General features: G+C 38.7%; 1 protein-coding gene across 1 annotated transcript in view; it reads left to right on the top strand.

The window, feature by feature from the left end:
• The window catches only part of METAP1D (methionyl aminopeptidase type 1D, mitochondrial), a 62,320-nt gene that overhangs the window by 17,565 nt on the left and 21,056 nt on the right, over window positions 1-23,699 (top strand). The window contains exons 2-3 of the mRNA XM_054043754.1: window positions 19,188-19,357; window positions 22,693-22,842. Coding sequence (XP_053899729.1) covers window positions 19,188-19,357; window positions 22,693-22,842 — 320 coding nt within the window. The remainder of the gene's footprint in view (window positions 1-19,187; window positions 19,358-22,692; window positions 22,843-23,699) is intronic.

Below are 23,699 nucleotides of genomic sequence, written 5' to 3'. Positions count from 1 at the left end.
TCCCTGCCTTGAAGAGTTTATATTCTATATAAACAAGGCAGACAAAGCATGGGAGGGAAAATATAGGCACAGAAAGATGAATTGACCATGACCACAGTCACACAGTAGATCAGGGCAGAGCTTGAAATAAAAATCAGCTCTCCCAAGTCCTTTTCCACTACCATGTCTATGGGACCACCCTACTTCTTTTCAGACATGATAGGAGATCTTATTATCCTGCCCAGCATCCTCTTCTCCTTTCAGGTTCTCCTTTCCACTGCTGTACATCTGTGAAAGATGTGATCTGAGCACAGGACTAGGATCTGAAAGTCCTTGGATTCTGATCCCAGCTCTGATAGTATGTGGCAATGGACAAATCACTTAATCTCTTTGTCTGTTTCTCCACTTACAGAATGGAGATGTTTACCTATCTCACCAGCGTGCTGTGAAGGTTAATGATTTGTTTGTAAAGTACTTGAAGATGAAAAGCGCTGTAAAAATGCTAACTAGTAGTATTATGTGTGAGCTCTTCATAAGTGCATAATGGCTGTTTGCCTGCACAATATTTAAAGCAATTTGTAACACCCCAAGTATGAAAGGCACTACATGAAATCAAAGTCTAGTTTTCGGTTGTCATTTACAAACGTTCTCTCATATTTTGTGTCCAGGAGTTTTTAACATGGAAATTAGTCCATACCTCCCTTCTCTGCTGTCTATAGCAAAAATCTGAACTTCATAATGGTTTTTAAAATTGAACAATAGGAACTCTTTTTCAGAATTGTGAAAGTTAGATCTATTTTCATTCAGTTCCCTTCTTTCTCCCTCACTGCACACTCTTGTTTCTTCCTTTCTAACATCTCTCAAATGTCTCATCTCCTTCCTTTCTGCCAAAAGCCTTGTCCACCTCTTGCCATGACTGCTGTAATCTTTCCCACCCCAATGGCCAGCTCACCTTCTGTCTGTCTGAAAGGCTGCTACTAAAATCCTCTTCCTCTCTTGTCACTTGCATCATGTCTGTTCACTGGCTCTCTCCTCACCTTCCATGTTTATCATTATGGCAGTGCTTAAAGGCCAACCAAGAAGATGATGGAGAGGGAGGAAGCAGCCAATCGACAGAGGGCAGAGAAAGTCAGAGACGTTTCTACAGTTTTGACTGGAATGTCCAAATGTGAAAAAAGTCCCTGCTTTGGCTGCTTGTTGCTACTGGCTGGGGTCTGGCTGGCTCCTCTTTGCACCTTTTCCCCACGGCTGTTGTGTGCGGGAGAAGCACCACCTGGATCCTAATGCCCCTAGAGCATATGTGGGAAGTCTCCCCTGCACAGTTCTAGGTCCAGGAGGTGTAGCATGACTGATTACTGTCTTCTTGTCACTTTCCACATTATCTCACTCCCACCACCTCATGCTGTTTGCTCCACCCAAGACTCCTTTCTATCCTCCTTCCACACTTGGTTTTGTGTCTTCTTCCATGATGCATCCTGTCCTTGGAACCGTCTTCCTTTTCTAGTGCACCAAATGACCACATTCAGTTCGTTAGGATCCCTCCTTGAGACGCAGTTCTTTTGGATATCCTGCCGACAGTAATCTACCCAGGAAGAAAACAACACAACAAAACTCAAACCAAAAGCAACACTGCACCACTTTTGAGACTGGACCTTCTGGTCCTTGATCACCTTTATGTATTTGCACTGTATGGTCTGTCAATTTAAATGGTAAACTCCTCAGCTTAGCGGACTCATCTTGCAAACTTTTATTTTTGTAAGTATGGGTTTTCAGGATCAGGATGTAAGTATTAAAAAAAAACCCAACAAAACAAATGCTCCAGTCTTGTAAAGACATGTTTACAATTACTCATCTGAGAAGTACCACTGACTTCTCTAATACTACTTGTGAGCAAAGTTGTGCACTTGTGTAAGTTCTTTCAGGACTGGAGGTGGGTCGAATAGAAGGCAGTAAGTATCTCTACTGAGCAGAGTTAAGGTTCTTTGGATTTTTGCACAAACAAAAAATTCAAGTCTGTGGTTGTGTTACTATATAGTCTATTAAGCAGTGTCAAAATTGTTTGTTTAAACTTAGTTATTTCCAGTCTTTAATGTGTTTTAAATGAACTACGTACAAGAGTAACCATCTTTGGAGTAACACTTACTGTTACTTAGTGAAGTTTTATTGTTTCATTTCATTTGTGGAAAGTTGAGAGACCAAGAATACTAGCACTCTCTAGGCTATGCTTTGTAACTCTCCATTCAGTTTGTTTTATGCTCTTTAAGTAAGTGCAAGGACATGATGAATCCTACTCAGATAATTGCATTGGTGTTTAATGTATGACTTTATTGAACTGACTTTTTCAATTTAAATAAATGACTTCAGTAATATTGTTGTTGCATCTAATATCACCATTAAAAACTGACAGATGCTTGAGTTTCAAGGTCTGGGGGCATAACTTTATTAAAGCCTGTACAAAAGGACAACTTTATTAAAGCCTAAAGAAAGTTTCCCAAACACTTCTTAGTCTTGCTGTCACAGTTAAGATCACTGCAAAGTAAAGAACCAATCACTGTAAGTTACTAACTCAAGTAGCATGAGTTGTGGTCCTCTGCTACAGCCCTTGTGTCAAGCCTTCCTCCAGGGCTATTAGGTTCTCTGATAGGACAACCCTTGTACTTGTGCCTGCTCCCGTGCTCGATTTCCCACCTCTGTACATACCACAAGGTCTCCCATTCCAAAAACAATACTCAAGTTTGGAGATGGGGCTAAGACAACATGTCTCCCTCCACACTGTCAGCAAAACACAGCTGTGATTCCCACTGATTCCTGGTGGGTAATCAAAAACTTGTCACCAACCACAGATATTCATTAAAGTTATAATCAGTCCCCATGTCTTATAAATGCAGCCCATTCTCTAAAAAGATCTGGCCAACTATAGCTCATCTGATGTTGTTTAATAACACAACCCTCACTCTTGAAACAAAAAGATGTGAAATATTTTATATATTGGACTTGCATATGATCTTAACAATGTGGGAAGATCTGACATTCCAGGGTGCAATCCAGATGAGTGAGGGACTGTGGCACCCCTGCCTTGGAGCGTTGGATGCCTTACAGTGCTTCGACTTTCCCAACCTAAGCGCCTCACAGACGGCAAGCAGGTCACTCCTGGAGTGTCTGTGTATAGCCACAGGCCTGGTTTTGCAATTCTGACTCCAGCATCCTGTCAGTAAACACCAGCCAGACTCTGGCTTCCAGCAGCCTTGGTTACCATATGCAGGGTGACCCCCAACTCACCCCCAATCCTGGATTTCCCCCCCCAAAATGTGTATTCTGTACTGCGCTGTCCAGCCCTCTCCTTAACAGTTCAGGTAACAAAGGTCCGCTGTCCCTGTAAGGGAGCAATATACAACTTGCCACCTGTAGTGAGGCGGCCTGAGTGGCCTCCCATGGACCTGGAGGGGGAGCCCTGGTGGGTGGAGCCATTCCAGTCAGGACAGGGCAATGAGTCTATAGCTCTGGCCTGTGTTCAAGGCTGAGCAGCAAACACAGTTAAGCCTCCCAGTCCCTTAGTCATGGCAGGCAACAAAGATCTATGGCTCGGGCCTGTATTCAGGGCCGAGCAGCACCGGGTTCAGCGGATGGCCGATAAGCACTGGCTTCTTGGCCTAGAGAGGGGAAGACTGCCACCCCAGGATTGGGGCGAAAGGGGGGTGCAGGCCACCCACTCCACTGCGCCCCAGTCCAGGGCCCTAACAGTGGCAGTGGGATTTGCCACTGGGTCAGAGGGGATCCTGATCGCAACACACTGACCTAAGCTCTGGCAGTGCTGCAGCCAGACTAGGGTCTGCTGCCCCTGGGCCAATTCCTAACTCCCCTTTGGATTGTACCTGGGTCTGTAGGGGGTTGTCCAGATCGTCAGGGTAGAAGGCCTTTGGTAGTCCTGGCCACTCCTCTGTGATTTTTGTCTTTCAGCTATAAAAGCCTGTATGGTTTGGACCATGGCTATTAGTGAACTACTGCAGTGCTTTCATTAACCATCTCTAGTTCTCCAGTACATCGAACTGCATGTGGTGGTGTATTATCCAGCTTCCTTTCCTGGACTGCCCCACCCTAGAGATGCTAACGGTCATTCTACACCAGCTATAGCTAGTTCTCTGATAACTCCACTTCACATGCAGCATTGTTGCCCCAGTACAGGTGTTTTGCCATTGTCTTTCCACAACCACCAGGAGTGTACCATAAGCAAACCATTTTATTATGATACTAAGATCCCCTCATTTCTATTGTTTAAGTGTGGAATATATTCCTGCTCAAATTAATGAGGCATTACTACAATGAATTGAGTCCAGGATCCAGAAAGATATGCAGGTACAGCGTGAAACCTCCATCAACACTGACTTGGTAGTTTATTTTTAGGGTAAATAATATGCTAAAACAGTAGTCATCCAAATAGCAGCCTTGGGTTTAGTCATGACCATCGACTTCTTGGAGTTCTTCCTGTTGTTGGTAGCATTAAAAAAAAAAAAAAGAGGCTCCATAATAGGTCATGGGTGTGTCAACCTAACCGAAGTGCATGTGATCAACTGCCACTGCAGGAGTTACCCTGGCACATAGGCCAACCAAAGTTAATGTGTCTAATATAAACATGAAACTTTATGGCTGATGCATAAAATTGCAATGTGTGTTCCTGGGCTTAACAGCAGCACTGATGGTACTTTTCAGGTGAACAAGATTCAAGTCTTGATGCCAGTGTGGTCTTGAGCTCTTTCTCCACACTGGCGGAGAGGTTGTCCCAGATTAGAAGAAGGTGAAAGTGAACGCCATGTTCAATGAGATTATGAACGTCTTTGGGACAGCAGACACTGAGCAGAGCATTGTGGATTTCTCTCTCTGAAAAACTGGAGATGGACATGGTGAGCAGGAGACCAGTCCAGGAGAGTGAGCATGGTGTGCAGCAGGAGATGCTGGGGATTCTGCAAGGATTCTGTTGAGGCATCTAGCAGAACTTCAGGAGAAACACCTGAGGCTAGACTCCCTCTGCAGCCCCTGCAGAATGGCATTCCTGTATCTCCATATTCCCCCGCCCCCAGTGGTGAATTAATGATTTTGCCGCCCCTAGGCCCTGGGCATCATGCACTTTCCCTGTCCATCCCACATCAATGTCAGTAAAACGCCCCTGGTGATCCACCAGCGCTTACAGCACCAATGAAAAGTATCCCTTTCTGTTTATGTACTCTTTGGCAAGGTGGTCTGGTGCCAAGATAGGCATATGCATGCTATCTATCACCCCACTGCAGTTAGGGAACCCTATTATGGCAAAACCATCCAGTTTGTCCTGCACATTGCCAAGAGTCACTACCCTTCTTAGTAAAAGGTGATTAATGGCTCTGCATACTTGTATTATCATAGCCCCCACAGTGGATTTACCAACTCCAAATTGATTCCTCACTGACTGGTAGCAATCTGGCATTGCAAGCTTCCACACAGCGATCGCCACTCGCTTCTCCACTGTCAAAGCAGATCTCATTTTAGTGTCGCTGTGCTGCAGGGCTGGGGAGAGCTCCACACACAGTTCCTGGAAAGTGGTCTTGTGAATATGAAAGTTCTGCAACCACTGATCAGAATTGCATAGCTGCATAATGATGCGATTCCACCAGTTAGTGCTTGTTTCTCGGGACCAGACATGGTGCTCAACCATGTTCGGCTGCTTTGGGACTGCTAGTAGCAACTAGGAATTGTTTCATTTTGTGGCTTCCAGCAGGGCTGCTTGAAGGACGATGTCATATTCTGCGTGGCTGCTCCACTCCCAGCTCTGGAAATACTGCAGAATTAAGCATGTGGTGTTTGTAATGCTCAGAACTAGAGTGCACAGTTGAGTGGGGTCCATGCTTCTCAGGATATGGCGTACACGTGGCTATGCCAGCCTTTTGAAAAAAGGCATGAAATATTATGGGTTGCAGTTAATATCAGGGGAGGAAGGGACAAAACTGCGTCATGGGATGTTGAAGCCATGTTTCTAGTCCCCCCTGAATGTTTTAGTACCAAAAGGCATTCCAAGCCCTTCCCAGAACCCTCTGTGGCAAGTTGTGCTGTGCGATAGCTATCCATGGTGCACCGCTCCCTGCAGTGCTTAATTTGTAATGAAAGAGGTGCTGGGGCTCAAGCAGTTTTTTTACATTCATAACTGATGCAAAAGCCCCTTCATTTTCAGTTTAAACCAATTGTTACCAAAAAAATTCCCAGGTTTTACAAAAAGTACACCTCTATCCCAATAGAACGCTGTCCTCGGGAGCCACAAAATCTTACTGTGTTATATCAAACTTGCTTTGATCTGCCAGAGTGCGCAGCCCTCCCCTCCCCGCCTCTCCGCCCCCCCAGAGCACTGCTTTACCGTGTTATATTCAAATTTGTGTTATATCGGGCCGCGTTATATTGGGGTAGAGGTGTATTATTCAGTTTTTCTGATTTTCACCCTACTTTTGTATTATTCAAATATATTAAAATAATTTGTTTTATTAGAAAAATACAATACATTGCATGAGATAGATGTATTATGATAATACATTAGTCTATGTGTATGTGCCTGTTGAAGTAAAGCTATGTATTAGTCTGGAAGATACACGCAATAAACCAACAGGCATGCACGCAAGCTCTGAAGTGCATGCGCATCTAAAGGTACTGATGAATCTCATACCCACCACATATATACACCTCTACCTCGATATAACGCTGTCCTCGGGAGCCAAAAAATCTTACCACGTTATAGGTGAAACTGCGTTATATTGAACTTGCTTTGATCCACCGGAGTGCGCAGCCCCGCCCCCCTGGAGTGCTGCTTTACCGCGTTATATCCGAATTCGTGTTAGATCAGTTCGCATTATATCGAGGTAGCGGTGTATTTCAAGCAGATATGCCAAACCCGCAAAAAAACCCGCAGAAATTGGGCTTGTTTTTGGCTTAATTGGCTTGGGAGTTGCTTGTTGGCTAGTTTTTGGCTTGTTGCTTCTTTTTTTTGATCGGCTCCTGGCAAGAGGGGGAGAGAGACCCACCACAGTCCCAGACTGCACACCAGGGGGGATCTAGACACAGAGTGTTGGGGTTCTTAGGGATTGGCTTGTTTTGGCCTTGTTTTGAAATGGGATTAGCTTGGTTTTTGGCTTATTGTGAAAGTCAAGGTGCTTATTTACTGTGTGAAAGTTGGCAACTGTGATTTCAAGCTGTTAGCAGATAACGGTTTAAAGATTTGACACACCAAAGTGGGAAGAAAAGGAAAATCTGTATGAGAATATGTTTCAGAACACATGGAAGTATTCGAAAGTTTTGAAAAAACAAACACCAGGAGAAAAGGATGAAGTTGAGTGTATGTGCTGCAAATGGTGTGGCCCGATTATTAAATGTAAATATTTATAGGCTAATAGTTCTAAGTCTAAAACAGTACACTGTTTATTTAAATGAGAAGTTTTATTTGGAGTTTAGAGATATATTGTTTTCTTAAATTTAGAGGTGGCACTGTGCTTTGAGTTCTGTAGCAAGCCACATTGATGAACGAATTCATAGCATTAATCTGTGGAATACTTTTTCCACCTGTCTTTCCGTCCACCAAAATAAACCCCAGTATTTACCTAGAAAAATTATTAATAGTTTTTTGCACTGATTTTCACCTGTTTTTGTTGTTGTTGTGGTAATAAATACTGATGAATTCCTGGGAAAAATTAAATAAAATAAAAACTGAAAACGAAGGGCCTTACTGATGCAGCAAGTTTGGAGGTGCCAGATCTCAGCCCTGGTAAGCCCTGGCAAAAATTAAGCACTGGCTCTCTGCATCAATGCAACTGCTGCCAGTGAGGACACACTCCACCGACACAAGAAGTGTGGTGTGGAGACACAACCGAATTAATTACTGCGGCCACTGGATGTCCACTTAACTGAAGTCAACTTCAGGTTGTAGTGTAGATGTGCCCTTACCCTGATTCAAGCCCCACCATCTATTAGGCATTGGGAAAGCAAAGAGACTGCATTACTCCCCCATTTTGTGGTGGGGGGGGAGGTAGAGCTGTATGTCACCTGCATATTGATTGCATTGCAGCACAAAACAGGCTCCCCCAGTTGCCTCATATATGTTTGAACAGGATAAGGTCACAGCACATACCCCTACAGGCAAGAGCCCTTTGAGTTGATGAACAGTTACCAACCAGATGATAGGAAAGAATCAAAACACTTTGATGTATCCCACCTGGTGTCCACAGATGACTCAACACCACCTTGTCAGTGGTAGCAAAGATTACTAATAGATCTACAAAAAATCAGCCTGGACATCTGTGCTTTGATTGCCTTTAAAAAGAGGTGATCCACTAGTTAGACTCATGCAGCATCAGATTCATGGCCATAAAATGTGCACTAAAAACATTGACCAGAAAATGAAAACCAACACAAGTCTCACTCTGCAACTCCCAAGAATAAAAATTATTTGTCTCTACTGTTAATGAAAATGTATAAGAACAGCTTAACTCTTGTATAAATTATAACCCTAGTATGAGTAGATGGCTTCCCCCAGGATGCTCAAAACACAGGCCATACAAGTTTCAATGACTCAACATTTATCTCCATCTTAGGGTTTGGCTTTATTCACCCAAGGAATTTGAAAAAATATATAATGCAGCCCAAGCCTTCTCCCCATGTGTGGTTGCTTCTAGGGTTCCTCAACAAGGACTACTCAATCCACACACTAGATCTTGGTCTCCCCTTTCCTTTATATCCAGGTGGGATAAAGAGCCAGCTGCAACAGAGTGTCAGTAAAACCCATTTTACATCAGCAGGATCATCTCCTTTTAACAGCAGGATTTTCAGACAATGCTGTTACACAGTGATGAGACCAAATATGTTCTCTCTGGCTCTGTGTGCACTTCCCATCATGTAATGCTGTTTGCGTGCCGGGGAAACTGGCTTGTTCTCTCCGGTTTTTTAAATGTTGTAAATTCTTCATTCACTGAATGGCTGAAACTAGTGTTTCGTACCTAATCCTCCTTTCCCCATCAATTTCCACCTTGTTTTGTACTTATGCACTTCCCCTAGCACTTAGTGGAAAATCTTCCCTTTGCACAGCAATACTACATTATTTATAAATTACAATTTTCCTTGCAATTTGCCATATATCAAAATTGGCCTTAGATGATGGTTACATAGTTTGAGAATAGAGCCTGTGGTCTTCATGCACTCTGGGAACAATTGCTAATAAATGGCCTGATCCTGCTCGCATTTACTTCAATGGGAGTTTTTCTGCAATCTGTATTCACGTAAAACATCCTTTGTGCCAAATTCACTTCTGACACAAATGGGCACAACTCCTTTGAACTCAGCGGAGTTGAATGCACTTATGCCAAGAGTGAATTTGTCCCATTAACTTCAATGGCAGTTTTTCCTGAGCAAGAACAGCAGTGTCAGACCTCTGTCTGATTTCTGTAGCCCTGGTCTCATGCAGCACATCTGTACTGTTGGTAAACCAACTAGTGGTAGGTATTAGTGGTAAAACAGATTTTCTAGTTTAGTTTTCAAAGCTTTTTTCTTCTAGCTGTCTGAATGATTAATGTGAATAGGAAAATACTGTTGACCCATTTAAATCATGTCAGACAACATCCATTGCTCATCTGCATAATGAAATATACACTGAACATTACATCTTAAGTATAGGAACCAGTGAACTACAAAATAATATTTTACTCATCTAGATTATGAAGTAAAATATAGGACATTAGTACTAATCATAGTATTAAATATGAAGCCATGCAAATTGTAATTGTCAGTGAGAAAGAACTATAAATTGAAAAGGCTATTAGCATTTCAGCTATAACAGTTAATTTGCATAGTCTTTTTATTTTTTATTTTTTGCAAGTGTGCAGTTTAAAAAAGTCTATATGTCAAAACACTTTTTGTAATAAAGCACTAAAATTAGTATTTGTTTTGTATCATTTTATTATTTACTTTCAAACATTAAAGAAGGAAGTCAGAAATATTAATTTGCAGGACTAAAAATATATTGATGTGCTTTATAGCACAATGATGCTAAATTGTTTCTTTACTTGAATAAAATCAAATTTAAATGGCAAATTACTAGTAATTGAGTTGGAAAGTCATTTTGAGCACTTTAGGAAACAAAGGTAAGTTGCGGCTTTTGAAAAAATATTAATGTCATTAAATAGGGACATCATTTCCAGCATTTTAAAATAAATACAAAATTAAAAATATTTAGTTTAGGCTGTCAAAAGGTTTCTATGGTTACCCACCTTTTCAGCAGTTTTGTGAGATGTGCAGATAGGTCTATGAGTCACTTATAATTATTTGTTTTTTGTTTGTTATATTAGTAATTCTGTGTTCAGTTTGAATCTAATACAGTTCACACTGTATGCTTTGGTTTATGTATATTTTAATGTGTCTGATTGACAGTGATTGAGCATTTCTTATGGAGTGCTTGGGGTTTTTTTTTGTCATAAATGATGTATGTTGGTTGTGCTGAAAATGTAAACAACTTCTTCCTGTATCACTGTTTGATAAACAGGCACTTTTATGCTAAGGAGATCTTTGTATATTTTAAGCAAGAAGGTAAGGTGAAATCTTCTATTTAAAAACAACAACAAACAAAATATTTATTACACTCTTCTAAACAGGATCTATAATCCTGTCATTCAGGTTCGCTCAGTGAATCAAATGTCACATTTATGAATAAACGTCCTAGTTATGCAGTGATATAATAGTGCATTTAATGAATAGTTAGCATAAAAATAAATACTGTGATAAAGCTACCAAGTTTTAGCTATAGTGACCTCTTGATTGGGACATCTTTGTTACAGTGTATCTTCCCATAACAAAATAAGAGCTTGCCTCCCAACCCTCACCAACATAACTTCGTAATACTGCACAATATTACATTTGCTCATATATTTGGAAGAATAAGTTATAGAGTGTAATGGCCCAACCTTGCAATATTTACTCAGGCAGAACTCTCATTGACTTTAGTGGAAGCTTTGCCTGAGTAAGGAGTGCAGAATCAGACTTATAGTTTATAAGCTGGTGACATTAATATTAGTTTTGGTAGTGGAAAGACAGATACCCTAAAGTCTATTCTCCATCATAGATGTGCTGAGGGATGGATGCATGTAACTTACATTTGTAAAGTCTCTCAATGAGGGACTATCCCCTATAATATATAAATCATGTTTTTAGGTGCTTGCAGCCACTGCTTATAAAACATGATAATACAGATAATTAACGAAACTTGACATAGAGCAGGAAACACCTGTGGTTAGATGTCATTATTTCTGAACAAGTGTAAAATTATAAGTATTTTATGGAAAGATTTCTATCAGAAGAAATTGCTAACATAATTTATACTTATTTTCATTGTTGAGATAACACTGGCTTATGATTCAAGAATCCTTTTGTTTTAACTCCTCAGAGATTCAACTGCAGAAATGTGGAACTACATTAGTATGATGACACATTACTGTAGTGGGTGGTATCTTTTATTTGGGGGAAAGATTACCAACTACAAGCTCTCACTGCTGCAGTTTAGAGAGACTACATAGAGAATATTCAGATAATTATTATGATAGTCCACAAAATTTCTATGCAAACTTATGCTCTTATTTTATCAATCTTTCTCATGGTTTTGTATAATGAAAGAAATGATGTGTAAAGCATTTTTGTGAGGATATGGATATAGGTTTGTGCAGTTCAATGGGAAACAAGGAGTTTACAGGAAGATTTATTTTTTTTAGTACTGTAATATTTAATAGTATATCAGAATAGTGTTACAGTATACAGGTCAGAAACGTGTTATTTGAAAAACAGTTGTGTTCCATAAATTATCTGAAATTATTTTATAACAGTAGGATTCAATAAATGTTATAGCTGTGGCTGTGTGCATATTAACAATGAGATTCTATATAGTGTATGTGTTGGGTGTGTGTGTGTTTTTTTAATCATTTATTTTAATCAGAACTGGGTTTGGTATTTTGTTTTATTTAAAGTTAAATACTTAATCCAAACAATGATCAGTTCCTTGAGAAAATCAAAGTAGTTAATATATCAACTATTCTTTCAAAATGGACTAAACTATTTATAAAATTCTTAGAAATCATTCTTAAGGTGTATTTCAATGTGTAAGCCTGAGCAAATATGTTTCTGGTTCTAATTTGTGCATGTTAAGATGAATTCATTTATTTTCTTCATCTTAACAGGAATGTAGTAAGTTAATGGGAATGGTTCATTTCTTAGTCAGAAAAGTTGAAATTTGCCAGATGTCATGTGCTGATTCGGGGCCTATATTTCCTTGGAATTAACTGTGTGTGAAACTCTTAATATTGCTTTGTCCAGGCTTTTGGATCTGACTTGTTTCATTTTGCTGCTGTTACTGCTATAAAGAACACTTGCCTTTTGCTTTCTGTTTATGTTGTTATGTTGGAGACAGAAAAATTCAGATGTAAGATTACTTCTGTTGTTTTCTTAGAACCCCACTAAAATGTACAGTCTTAATAAACCTAGTTATCCCAACAGGGAAGATAAAATATTTCTTTGTCAAAGAAGCTCCCTGTCTGTGTGTTGCAGAAATGTTAAGAATCCTGCTTTTAATAATAGAAGCATATGGAATCTAGTCACACTTTAATGGACAATGAAATTCCTTTGGGGTATGAATGAATGAGTGAGCCCGGGTTGTAATACTCAGACATAGTTATACTCAGTTATTGGTTTTGTATTTCCTAAACCCTAGTATGTAGTGGCAATATGCTCTGACTATAGCAGAATTTTATCAGTGAAGCAGTAAATTTATCTGATCTTACTGGCTTTTTGGTGTGACTTTTTTTGGTACAACTGCTCAGGGAATCGTCACCAGTTGAAGATCTGGGGATTTTTGTTGTATGGCTATTGGTTTTTAACATGTAAAATTAGAAGTTTTTCTCTTTCTCTTTACTCGTTACACACTATTAATTGCTACTGATAAAGTGTGGCACAGAGCCAACTTCCTGAAAGAGCAATAGGGAAGGGTCATGGCTTGTCATGACCTGGGTGCTAGTACTTGAATGTTGTTATTATTGGGCTGGAGTACCCTCAGGCTGTCATCCTTCCTGTACATGGAAGAGGTTCTGATTCTTCATAGTTTCCCAGTTTACCTACTTCTAAGATATCTATTCTATTGGCTTTAGGTTTGGGCTCAGTGAAGAATTATAAGAACTGTATTATCTCAGAAAAGATAGTATTGAACTATTTTAATATGGATATGGAAGATGTATAAAGAAATAATAAGCAGTGTCAATACTTGTGAAAATGCCAACTGAATTTTAATATAATTCTTTACAAATTCAAATATTGTCAAAGAAGGCCTACTCCTGCTCCCAGTGAAGTCACTGGCAAAACTTTGAATTTGTGGGGAGTAGTATTGGGCCCTAAAGACAATATCCAACTTGCCTCATGCCTTTGAGGAATCCCTGTGATTCCAGGATTGGGGCTTGATCCTGCACCATTGGAGTCAGTGAGAGTTTTGCTATTGATTTTGATGGAAACAGGACATCTTCATTGGGTCTGAGTAAGGAGGACAGGAAGCCTGCTAGTTACAGTATCTAATAACCAACTTCTGTCATATTTTTCTATTTCATTTCAATAATTAAATAAAAATAAATTCTGTTTTAGTGGTATGTATTCAAGAACTTTGGGGGTTTTGCCAATAATTTGCATAGTCAGAAGCACATAATTGTAGATATTTATACTAATATATTGTTAATTGTAACCAAAGGCATATCTATGCTGATGAATGTTATGTTTCCCCCAGGCATTTTATTTAAAACACAGACATGCTTATCATGCATTTTTATTTTTTCCTTGTCAACACCTTATAGTCAGCTCTGGCTAAATCATGTGTAGAACTGCTGCTAGATTAACATTTTCAGTAGTCTTTTTATGCTTTGTTTTTTCCTGATATTGTCAATTAGAGGGAAATATTTCTCACAAGCTTATTTTATGGATTTGGTCTTCTTCCTGTAATGACACATAGGCCTGTAATCCAGGAAACAGTGGTGTATGGTCTCCATATCCATGATTTCCTGATGTGGGGAAAAAGTGTGGAAAGCATCTGGAGAAAAGGAGACTCCCTTTACCAGCTAGTTTCCTGTAAGCCAAATTGGAAGACCTTGTCTGTGCAAATAGATTTCAAAATAGAGCCTGCCCTTTGACTGTCTCCATAATTATACGTCTCTCTCTGTATTTTATTTGGCTGCCAGAGCAGTTAACCCCTGGCAGTAAGGAACTGATGATGGCGTCACCAGCAAGGGTATGGAGACGTGACCATGTGAATACACTGTTGTTTACAGAAGCCTGTAGTTAAGACCTCATTACAATATACTTTTACTGAATTTAAAAATTATTACGTTAGATTATGTTGATTAAGACATGTTATATCTCTCATGTACAGATAATGCAAAGATATTTGTTGAATAAAAAAGTCCTTCATTGCTTTGATGTAATCAACATCTGTCAACAGAATGAATTTGCTTTTGTTTAGTTTCAAGGGCTCTTGTTCTTCTACTTTGCCCAATCAGTTTCAACTTCTGCCTGAGGCATTCTTGTGTGTTGTTCTTTTCTTCAGCAAATGCACAGGTTATTGCTTGTGAAATTTGAGTTGCTCTTCTGTTGTACAGGTTACATAGCGTTGGAAAGAACCTTTAATCTTTCACATTTTATTTTTGAAGCACATGTGCACTTCTGTAACACAAGCATTACAAAATCAGTGTTGTGTGAATACATTTTTATTACAATAATCTGTGCCACTAGTGATCTGCCAAAAAAAAAGTTGGAATGCAACTCCAGTATTTTAGATAGGGTAATTGAAAATGTGTATCTAAACATTTTGTAATTAACAATAAAAAAATGTGTACTCTTACTCCAGTTACGCCGGTTGAAGTCCCTATACTGTTAGCTATAGTGCTATTAAATCAAACTTCATCCTTTCTTTTAAAAATCAAAACTGGCAGAAGCAGCAAAATTATGTACCAAGGTTAAAATTATCCAATAGAGCAAATAAAAAATTTAAAATGCTCATTTCTTACTCCCCCCCAACCTCATGTATTTTTCATGTAAATCACCAAACTCCCTTTTGAATTCAGATGAAATTGCCTAATATTTGAAAATAGGTTAGCAAAACACTGGTTTTGATGTTGGTAATTGCTAATTATTTTGTGTTATGCAAGACTCACTTCTCCAAGAATTAATTGCCTATATTTGTTAAATCAATTGGATGTTAATTCTGATATCCCATAAATATTTTTGCTGGTAAACTTCTGTAGTCTACTGATAATTATAATAGTTGAAAAGATTCTTTTATATATATATATATATATATATGTGTGTGTGTGTGTGTTTTATAGTGTCTATCTTTGTAAAGGTACGTTTTAGTTGTACAGTAGAACCAGACTGAAGCTTATGCTGTAGTAATTTTTCTGCTTCTTAATTGGTACATTTGAAATCTTGGGCTAAACAAGTATTAAAAAACTTGATGATGTGAGAGTATTGGCACTCAAATCTGTTGAATAATGTAGACTTATGGTTTTGGTGTTGGTAGGCCACAGTCATTGAAACATACAGCATTTATTCTTTCTACTATTAAATAAGGAACATTTTAAAAGCAGTCATTTGACAGTTCATTCCCGACCTCTCCCTTAAAAATACTTGTTGACCAGAAGAAAAATTACATTTAAATTACTAAAATCAACTTAATTAAGGGTCATTAATAGAGGTACATATAAAAAACCTCACTACTCAGTGGGTGAGATGGGAACATTTCATTATATAGTGTAGCATGCATGAACAGATAACAATTAAAATAGACCTGGAGTAAAAGGCTAATAAATGTGGGGCACATTGTGCTGCAAAATTAGTCACTTAAAATGCTTCCCTCCCATCATCATACTTGATTTCTGTATTCAACCTTTCTGGCTGAATCAGTTAAAATCAAATGTAGTTTCCATAAAAGATAATTTCATATGGTAAATTGCAATAACTCACAGTGCATATTTATATTATTAATACAAATTAAAGCATGGAAGATATGCTGGGGGATCCAACAGCTTCCGAAGACATACATACATACAAGCTGCACAGTGTGATTCACCATGGAGTCAAAGAAGCAGTTGTCTATAATTTTCTGTGCTCAGCACAAACTATGTGCTGGTAATAAGTCTCCTTATTGCAGCTGATAGTAAATATTCTGTTATTCATGGCAAATAACACAGATTTAGTGTTGGGGGAAAAGAAACCCTGTAAATAGTCAACATTACACCCTTGCTATGATGATCTGTGTGTTACAAGGCTACTGCTTTCTCACTCTGAGATCTCTCAGATGTTTATAATTCCCACTGGAAACATCATAAACTCTACATTTATAAAATTATATATTTTAAGAATTAATATACACACTTATGTCCCACTTATGTCCCAAAACAGCTTAACAGAGAAAATGCACTGTGAACTGTAGAATAATAGAAGTAAACAGGACTCTGACAGACAGCAGCCTCCATGTGTGTCAGCGGCTCTGGGAGTCTGTGGACAAGAGTTATGGAACACAGCCAGTTGTTCTTGTGTCTAGTGATTGATGATGTTGGTGTATCAAATTAGCTGTGAATAGGGAAGCTTAAAAATTAAGAGTAGTTGTAGAGACATTAAAAATGCATTCTTTGTAAAGGAAGCATGGTGACAGTAACTAGATATTTTTTCCCCTAAACAAATACTGATCATTATTTTTGTAATGCCATTCTATTTTTTTTTAAGAAATCTTAGAAGAAAATATTTTAATATTACATTTACTCCTTTAAATAAAGGTTTCGTTGTCCTATCTTTGTATGTCTTACCAATTTATTTTAGAGCTCTTGTAATGCTCTAATGGCATTCATTTGGTTTATGCATTTCACCAGTGCAAGTAAAAAAAATTTCTGGTTTGTAATGAATAGTTAGTGCAATAACAACACAGTAAAGTACCTTATTATCCTGTTATCTTGTGACAACACCTATAGTATGTCTTTTATGGGTCAGAGGTAAAAATTTCACTCTAAATAAAGAGGTATCCCTTTGATTTTGGGGTTGTTGATAGGAGTGCACCTGTGAATATAAATTGATTTGATGTATTTCAGAGCATGCATTTGTAACGTTTAGTGTTCTATTGTCAAATAATTGAGAAGTGCACTTGCATCTTTTTTCCCCAATTAAACTTTTATGTGGCAGGACAGGTGCATTGGCAGCATGCCATTCATGAAGGAGAGCATCTGAAATGCACATTTACATCCTGATATCTGGATGGACTCTAGCTGACCACATCAATGAGGGTGGATTTTAAATGTATTGGAAAATTATTATGCTTGTATAAAACTGCACTGAAAGAGCCTTTATTTGGATATAAGGAGCAAGATACCTTCATTACGCTGTGTAGAAGAACTGTCTTATTGTGATCTGATCACGCTAATCACACATAGTAGACTCATTGCTGCTACTTCTGATGACCTAAATGTTGCTGCTTCTGCAGACTCTGCACTTAGTGCCACTGGAAACTGATGCAAGTTGGGCCAGTGAGTTGTGCGTTTGGCTCTTTGGGGATGAACTCTGTGTGTCAACTGATAGGCTGGGTTAAATGGTCCAGCAAGTAAAAAAAAAAAAAAAAAAAGCCAGCAGGTTTTTCTCTCTTAGGTACCATTCTTGGAATCCAAGGTCCACAGCTGATAAAAAAAAAAACCTAAAAAACTAAAAGCATTTTACCTAAACAAAAAAGCAAACAGAATGAACCCAGCTCGGGATACAATCCAGCCATCTAAGAACAGTGAAGCTCTGCCTTCTCAGAGGCCCCTCTATGCTCTAACTATTGTGGAACAACTTTTACAGAATTCCCTGGCTTTCCTCTGAGAGCCTGATTTGAACCTTCAGCCTGCAACACTGCTTCATTACTTCATCCTGTACCCCTGTGGGAGATCTAAACAGGAAGTAGAAGCCTGTTAGTAATGAATGGGGCCTCTGCACCCCTTCAGAGTGCTATAAAGATATGAACAATATTCATTAACCTTGTCACTTGTCATTAAGAGCCCTTCTGTGGCAGAGCTTATGCAATAATTCCATGTGTTCTATACTTTTGGGCTCCTGAAAGAGTGTCCTACTAGTCCTGTACTTCATATATACCATGGAACCCTGTAAAAAGGCTATCTAAGAAGCAAAACATAAATGTAGACTGAAATTTCCATGCACTGGCCACAATAAGTGCATTTGGTGGGGGGTTAGAACAAAATTGCATGCATCCCTGATATGGAAGAAATGGGTATTTTCTAAGAAAAAATAAAGAATTTTAATTTGGACATTTAAAACTAGATTATACAAGACAATAGGAAATGCGCAGTACGGGAAAACGGTGCATTGACAAGGAGTTGAACTAGATGATTCAAGAGATTTTTCCATCACTAATTTCTCTGAATCTAACGGGAATAATTAGCTCAGGTTTAAAAAACAAAACAAAAAATACTGCCCCTTTATTGTGAAGTCATTGTCCGTGTTGGTTCTCTGCCACATCAGTGTTGCTAGTGTATTCGTGTATATATGACCCTTTCAAGATCAATTAATTTATTATGTGAAATTTACTCCATAGTGCTTTCAAACATTCTTGTATGAGTTATTGAATGTTTAATGGTAAAGTACACTGAACCGGCCTGTGGTTAACTCTGATGCAGACACAATCCAAACCAAAACACAAAATTGTATGTACTATCATCTCTACATCCTTTTCTCTCCCCTGACTTCTAGATACTGTCCCTTGTTTTACTGTTGCCCCAAGCGTTGGCCTGTCCAGACTAGTAATTCAAGTCATTGAGAACAGGGCCCAGTTATAGGGTCAATTCTACTCTTGATGCTCTGGGGATTTACACAACTTTCTCATACATCGCACCAAAATAGATCTAGTATTTTGCTAGATAAGGCTTTGATATGTGGTTTTGTTCTCAGTGCTTCTAAATGTTAACACACTTTTTTTCATTATGCAAGATTTATATAAAACTACAGATAAGTAATAAATATGTTAGCAAAATCATATTGTATACAATCTACTTATCTTTTTTATCTAGGGTTTTTTCTTTGGCATAGTCACCACTTAGTAATTTGGTAGTTAGAAAAAGACTTCTTGAACCATTTTAAAAAAACATTTCTATTCACAGGGTGTGTGACTCACTGCTGTGGAGTTTTCTCTTCACCGGTCAATCATATCTGCTTACACAAGCAGTCAAGCAGTCAACAAAGAAGATATTTCTTTTTCCAGAGACAAAGAAATACTGCTTACAGTATAGTTCGGCCAGCTATAGTTTCTTTAGCTCACCCAGTTCCTAAGGTACTGTAATTTCTATTATCTGATCCTTTTTCCAGTCAATATAAAGATTGACTGCACGAGTGGTCAAGTACATTCATCCTATGACAGCTGGGAGTTTGAATCATGGTCTTGTTGATTTGGGATTTGAAATAGGAACAGTGGTGTGAGAAGTTTTCAGCTCCCTGCCATGCTAAACAGAGTAATGTAAGTAATCTAAGGTGCCACAAGTACTCCTGTTTTTTTAGAGTAATGTAAATACGCCATTAGGGAGTTTAAAACTGGCAGTTCTTCATATATTATGTTTGTTACTGTAACTGATCACCTTATAACATTTAACACTTTTAGATTCAAATTCTCCCTTTGGCTATGGGCAGTGGCAGCTTTAGGCATACAAAGCAATTGCCTAGCTGCCAGGCAGCTCAGGGGGGCCCTGATTTAGTTTTACCCCCAAAATACCATGCCCCTAATTTAATATGGAGTTTTTAACCAATGTATTAGTATGTGCTGTGCTGGTGTATTTTTTGGTTTGTGAAAATAATGCAATTAGTATTTTTAGGGAGTGGGTGAAGGAGATAAGGGGGGAGGAAAAATATTCCTGCTTAGGGCCTGCAGTGAGTTAGCAGCACCTCTGATACAAGCAGATAGTTCTAGCTGAAGTCAACATGAGATGCACATGCTCATCTGAGGGCAAAATGTTGCCCTTTCAATGTAAATTTCTAACACATTAAGCCTCAAACATTTACATCCTCCTGCAGTTTTGGTGATTTGGTGATTTCAGGCTTAGATGAAAGCATACATCAAAATGTCAGCCAGCTGCCCTGCTATGTAACTTATGAACTAACCTTTGCTGTCATTGACTAAATGTTGTTTTTTGGAAAATACATTTTTGTCTGCTTTTGAATCCATTATGACTTTATTTAGAGCTGTTCTAACAGGTGTGCTATTGCGCTTTCCCTGGTTCTGCTTTAATTGCAGTATGAACTCTGGCTGTTTCTTACCCTTTATTTAATGAAAATAATTTTGGATAGTATTTTATAGTGATGTGTGTATAAGCAGTTTTTTATTTCTTTTACTAGAAAGTAGACTTCTAATACAAAATACAAAATATTTACATTATCCTATGGTGATAGTAAAAAAGAATGATATGGAGGGAATAAACTGAGGATGCTTACTATAGAGTTCTTAAGCCTAAAACATTATAGAAGCTTTGGATACACAATGAATATAGGATCAAGACCCTATATATTTTCAAAGATTAGAAAAATTGTGGTAGCACTTTCAAACATTTTGTATCTTTAGATATTTCTTTCAGGATGAATACAAACAAATAAACTGTCATATTGAAAACTAATCTTCATAGATAACAATGCTCATGTCTAATAATCTGTTCATTTTTCATCTGCCTACAGAATTACAATTTAACTAGGATATATGAATAATTTAGGAAATATCTAAATAACAAGGGAAACTTATTACAGGAATATATATAATTGGGGGGAAGGGCATTTTTTCTACAGAATATCCCAGAAATAATCTTTATATTCAAAATGGCTTATTAATTTTACAGATTTTTTTAGGAAAGGAGAAATGGTGAGAAAAGGTAGACGTAAATGTCTACAGCTATACCATCTTGAGCTGCTATCTCATCATATCTCACAAGCTAAACAGTGTCTGGTCTAGGCAGTTATTGGATGAGTGTTCTCCAAAGGAAAACTCAGAGTGCTGCAAGGCATGGAGCTGGTAACTTAGGAGGTGGGATTTTTCCCTCCAATTCAGAAATAAATTGATGTCCTAGTATGGTGTGAACAGGTTCTATGCTTCTGGGGGTGCTGTGTGTTTGAATGAGATGTAAACCTAAAATCCTGATGGCTTGGGATCATTAAAGATCCTATGACACTTTCTGTAAGCATTGGGGCGGCCAAACACCAGTTGGGGTAACTGTAGTCTACCTACTTAAAGTCCCCTATAGAGTTAATTGGATACGCCATTCTTCTTCACTTCCTACACTAAAATGTTGTGTAGTCTTGCTGTGTGCTGTTTAAACAGCTGCTGTGTAACTACCCTACAGCCTGGGTCCTGTGTGCATTATGGGCTTGATCCTGTTTGCACTGAAATCAGTTGTAAAACTCTTGCAATGACTTGACAGGCCCTTTGTGATGGGTGAAGTGATAATTATGTATAGCTTGTAAATATTCTGGAATCCTTAGGAGGATAAAATGTGCTTGTATATATGTGTATGATATTATTTTTGTTGTTACTATATATTTGTCTTAGAATTATAATATTTTTTTAATAGAAATAGAATTTTACATGCATGAGGCCTGAGACCTTTTCATGAAATAAAAATATATTTATTATAGTGTTGCTTAAAAGACAATGAATTAGGACATGGTGGTACAGTTGGGTTATTGCTTATTATGTACTATATGAATCTTATGATTTTTAAAACAAACTTGGTATTTGTGGATAATCTAAGAAGAAACAGATGACCAGACACTCTTTTCCTAACCTGTGTATTATATATTTTTATTAACACTAGCTTTAATAAAAAAAAATTAAATCTGTTAAAAAGAAAAATGTGTGCAACATAATAGATATGAATGAGATTAAAAAACTAGGTGAGTCAGGAAATATCCTTTATTAGACCAACTTCTGTTGGTGAGAGAGAGAACGGAAGTTGGTCAAATAAAAGATATTACCTCACCCACCTTGTCTCTCATTCATATCTACCCATCTCATTCATAGCTATTATGCTGCGCATACATTTTTCTTTTTATAATACTATACACCCATATCCAAATTCACCTTGTCTCTCTCATATCCTATGACTGACATGGCTACAACTACACTTCATACATGAATGAGGTTGACAGCTAGAAATACTGAGATTCTTAATCAGACAAAATTCCCATTGAAGTTAATGGGAATTTTGTCTGAGTAAGAAGCTCAGGACTTTCCTGTACTACTGTACATATATCTGTTCAGTGCGAGTGTGTGTAATGGACTTCTATGTAAAATTTACCTTTGTTTAAAAATAAAATAATGAGTTTTTAAGTCTTCCTCTGATAGTTTTAAAGCTCACAACTATTTGGACTGAAAGACTTCTGCAGTATCTTGGATTTCAGTACTGTACGGTTAATGCACTATTTAAGTCAATAGTAACAGGCAATGTTAAGTTCAAAAGGGCATTGGAAGAAATACTGAGGCAGCCTTGAGGGCTTGCCCTGATGGCTTAGGAAGGTCAATACTATGACAGAAAGGGCAAACTGCCATGAAGCAGGAGGCACTTTCTGAGAAAATGATCCCATTGTCATGCTCAGTTTTCTGATCTTCATTTTCAATCCTTCTTCTGCAAGCACATAAAGAAGCCAGACTATGTGACGACAGGCATTGTACCAGACTGGGGAGACTACATAGAAATTAAGAATGAAGATCAGATTCAAGGGCTTCGTCAGGCTTGTCAACTGGCCTGTCATATTCTACTTCTAGCTGGAAAGAGTTTAAAGGTAACAGTCACATGAGGTCCTGTAACAACTTGGATGCTTTCTGTGCCTTTTTTTTTGTTTTTATTTAATGTACATCTAACTTGCTATTAAATTACATACTGAATAAAGGGGGGTTATTAACTTTTTAATGGGTTTTTTGCTATATAACATACCTGTTTAATTTCTTTTATCATTGAAATCTGTGTGTGGGATGTGATTACATTTACCAGGGGTAAAAATAAAATTGAGCTCTTATTGGTACGGGGCCACCTCTGTCCTCCTCTTCCTCCTCTCCCTCCCTCCCCCCGGAAGGGGCAGGGGCTTGGGCGGAAGGGGCGGGACTGGGGTCAGCGTCCCCCAGCCAGCCCATCTGCGCTGCCTGGCTCGCGCCACCTGGGGCTCCAGCGGCAATTTAAAGGGCCTGGGGCTCCAGTCGCACAGCAGCAGCAGCCAGTGCCCCAGGCCCTTTTAAATCGCGGCCCTTGGGCAGCTACTTTTGCCCCCCCATTGGTGGCCGGAGTGGGGGAGCAATGACATTCAAGCGCTGCCGCGGCAGCACTTTAAGCAGGGTCCTTTGCCTGGCAGGGCCGCCAAGGGGGGCGCAAAAGGGGTAGCAACGTTAAAAGGGGTAGTGACATTAAAGCGCTGCCACAGCCGGTACTGGTGGCTACTTTTTACCGGTATGCCGTACCAGGCCATACCGCCTTACTTTCACCCCTGACATTTACTCAGTGTTAGAAGTGTAATCCTTTCAGGTCTGCATTCTGACCTGCCAAGTTGCATGGGTTTGTCATAAGGCACATGGGATTCTATATGATTTGTGACACAGCAAATCCTGTGATTCACACTTTCTGCTTTCCAGCTCTACATTTCCATAA

This window comes from Malaclemys terrapin, chromosome 11 (assembly GCF_027887155.1).
Source record: "Malaclemys terrapin pileata isolate rMalTer1 chromosome 11, rMalTer1.hap1, whole genome shotgun sequence".
Taxonomy (NCBI): domain Eukaryota; kingdom Metazoa; phylum Chordata; order Testudines; family Emydidae; genus Malaclemys; species Malaclemys terrapin.
This window is presented reverse-complemented; position numbering and strand designations above follow the sequence as displayed.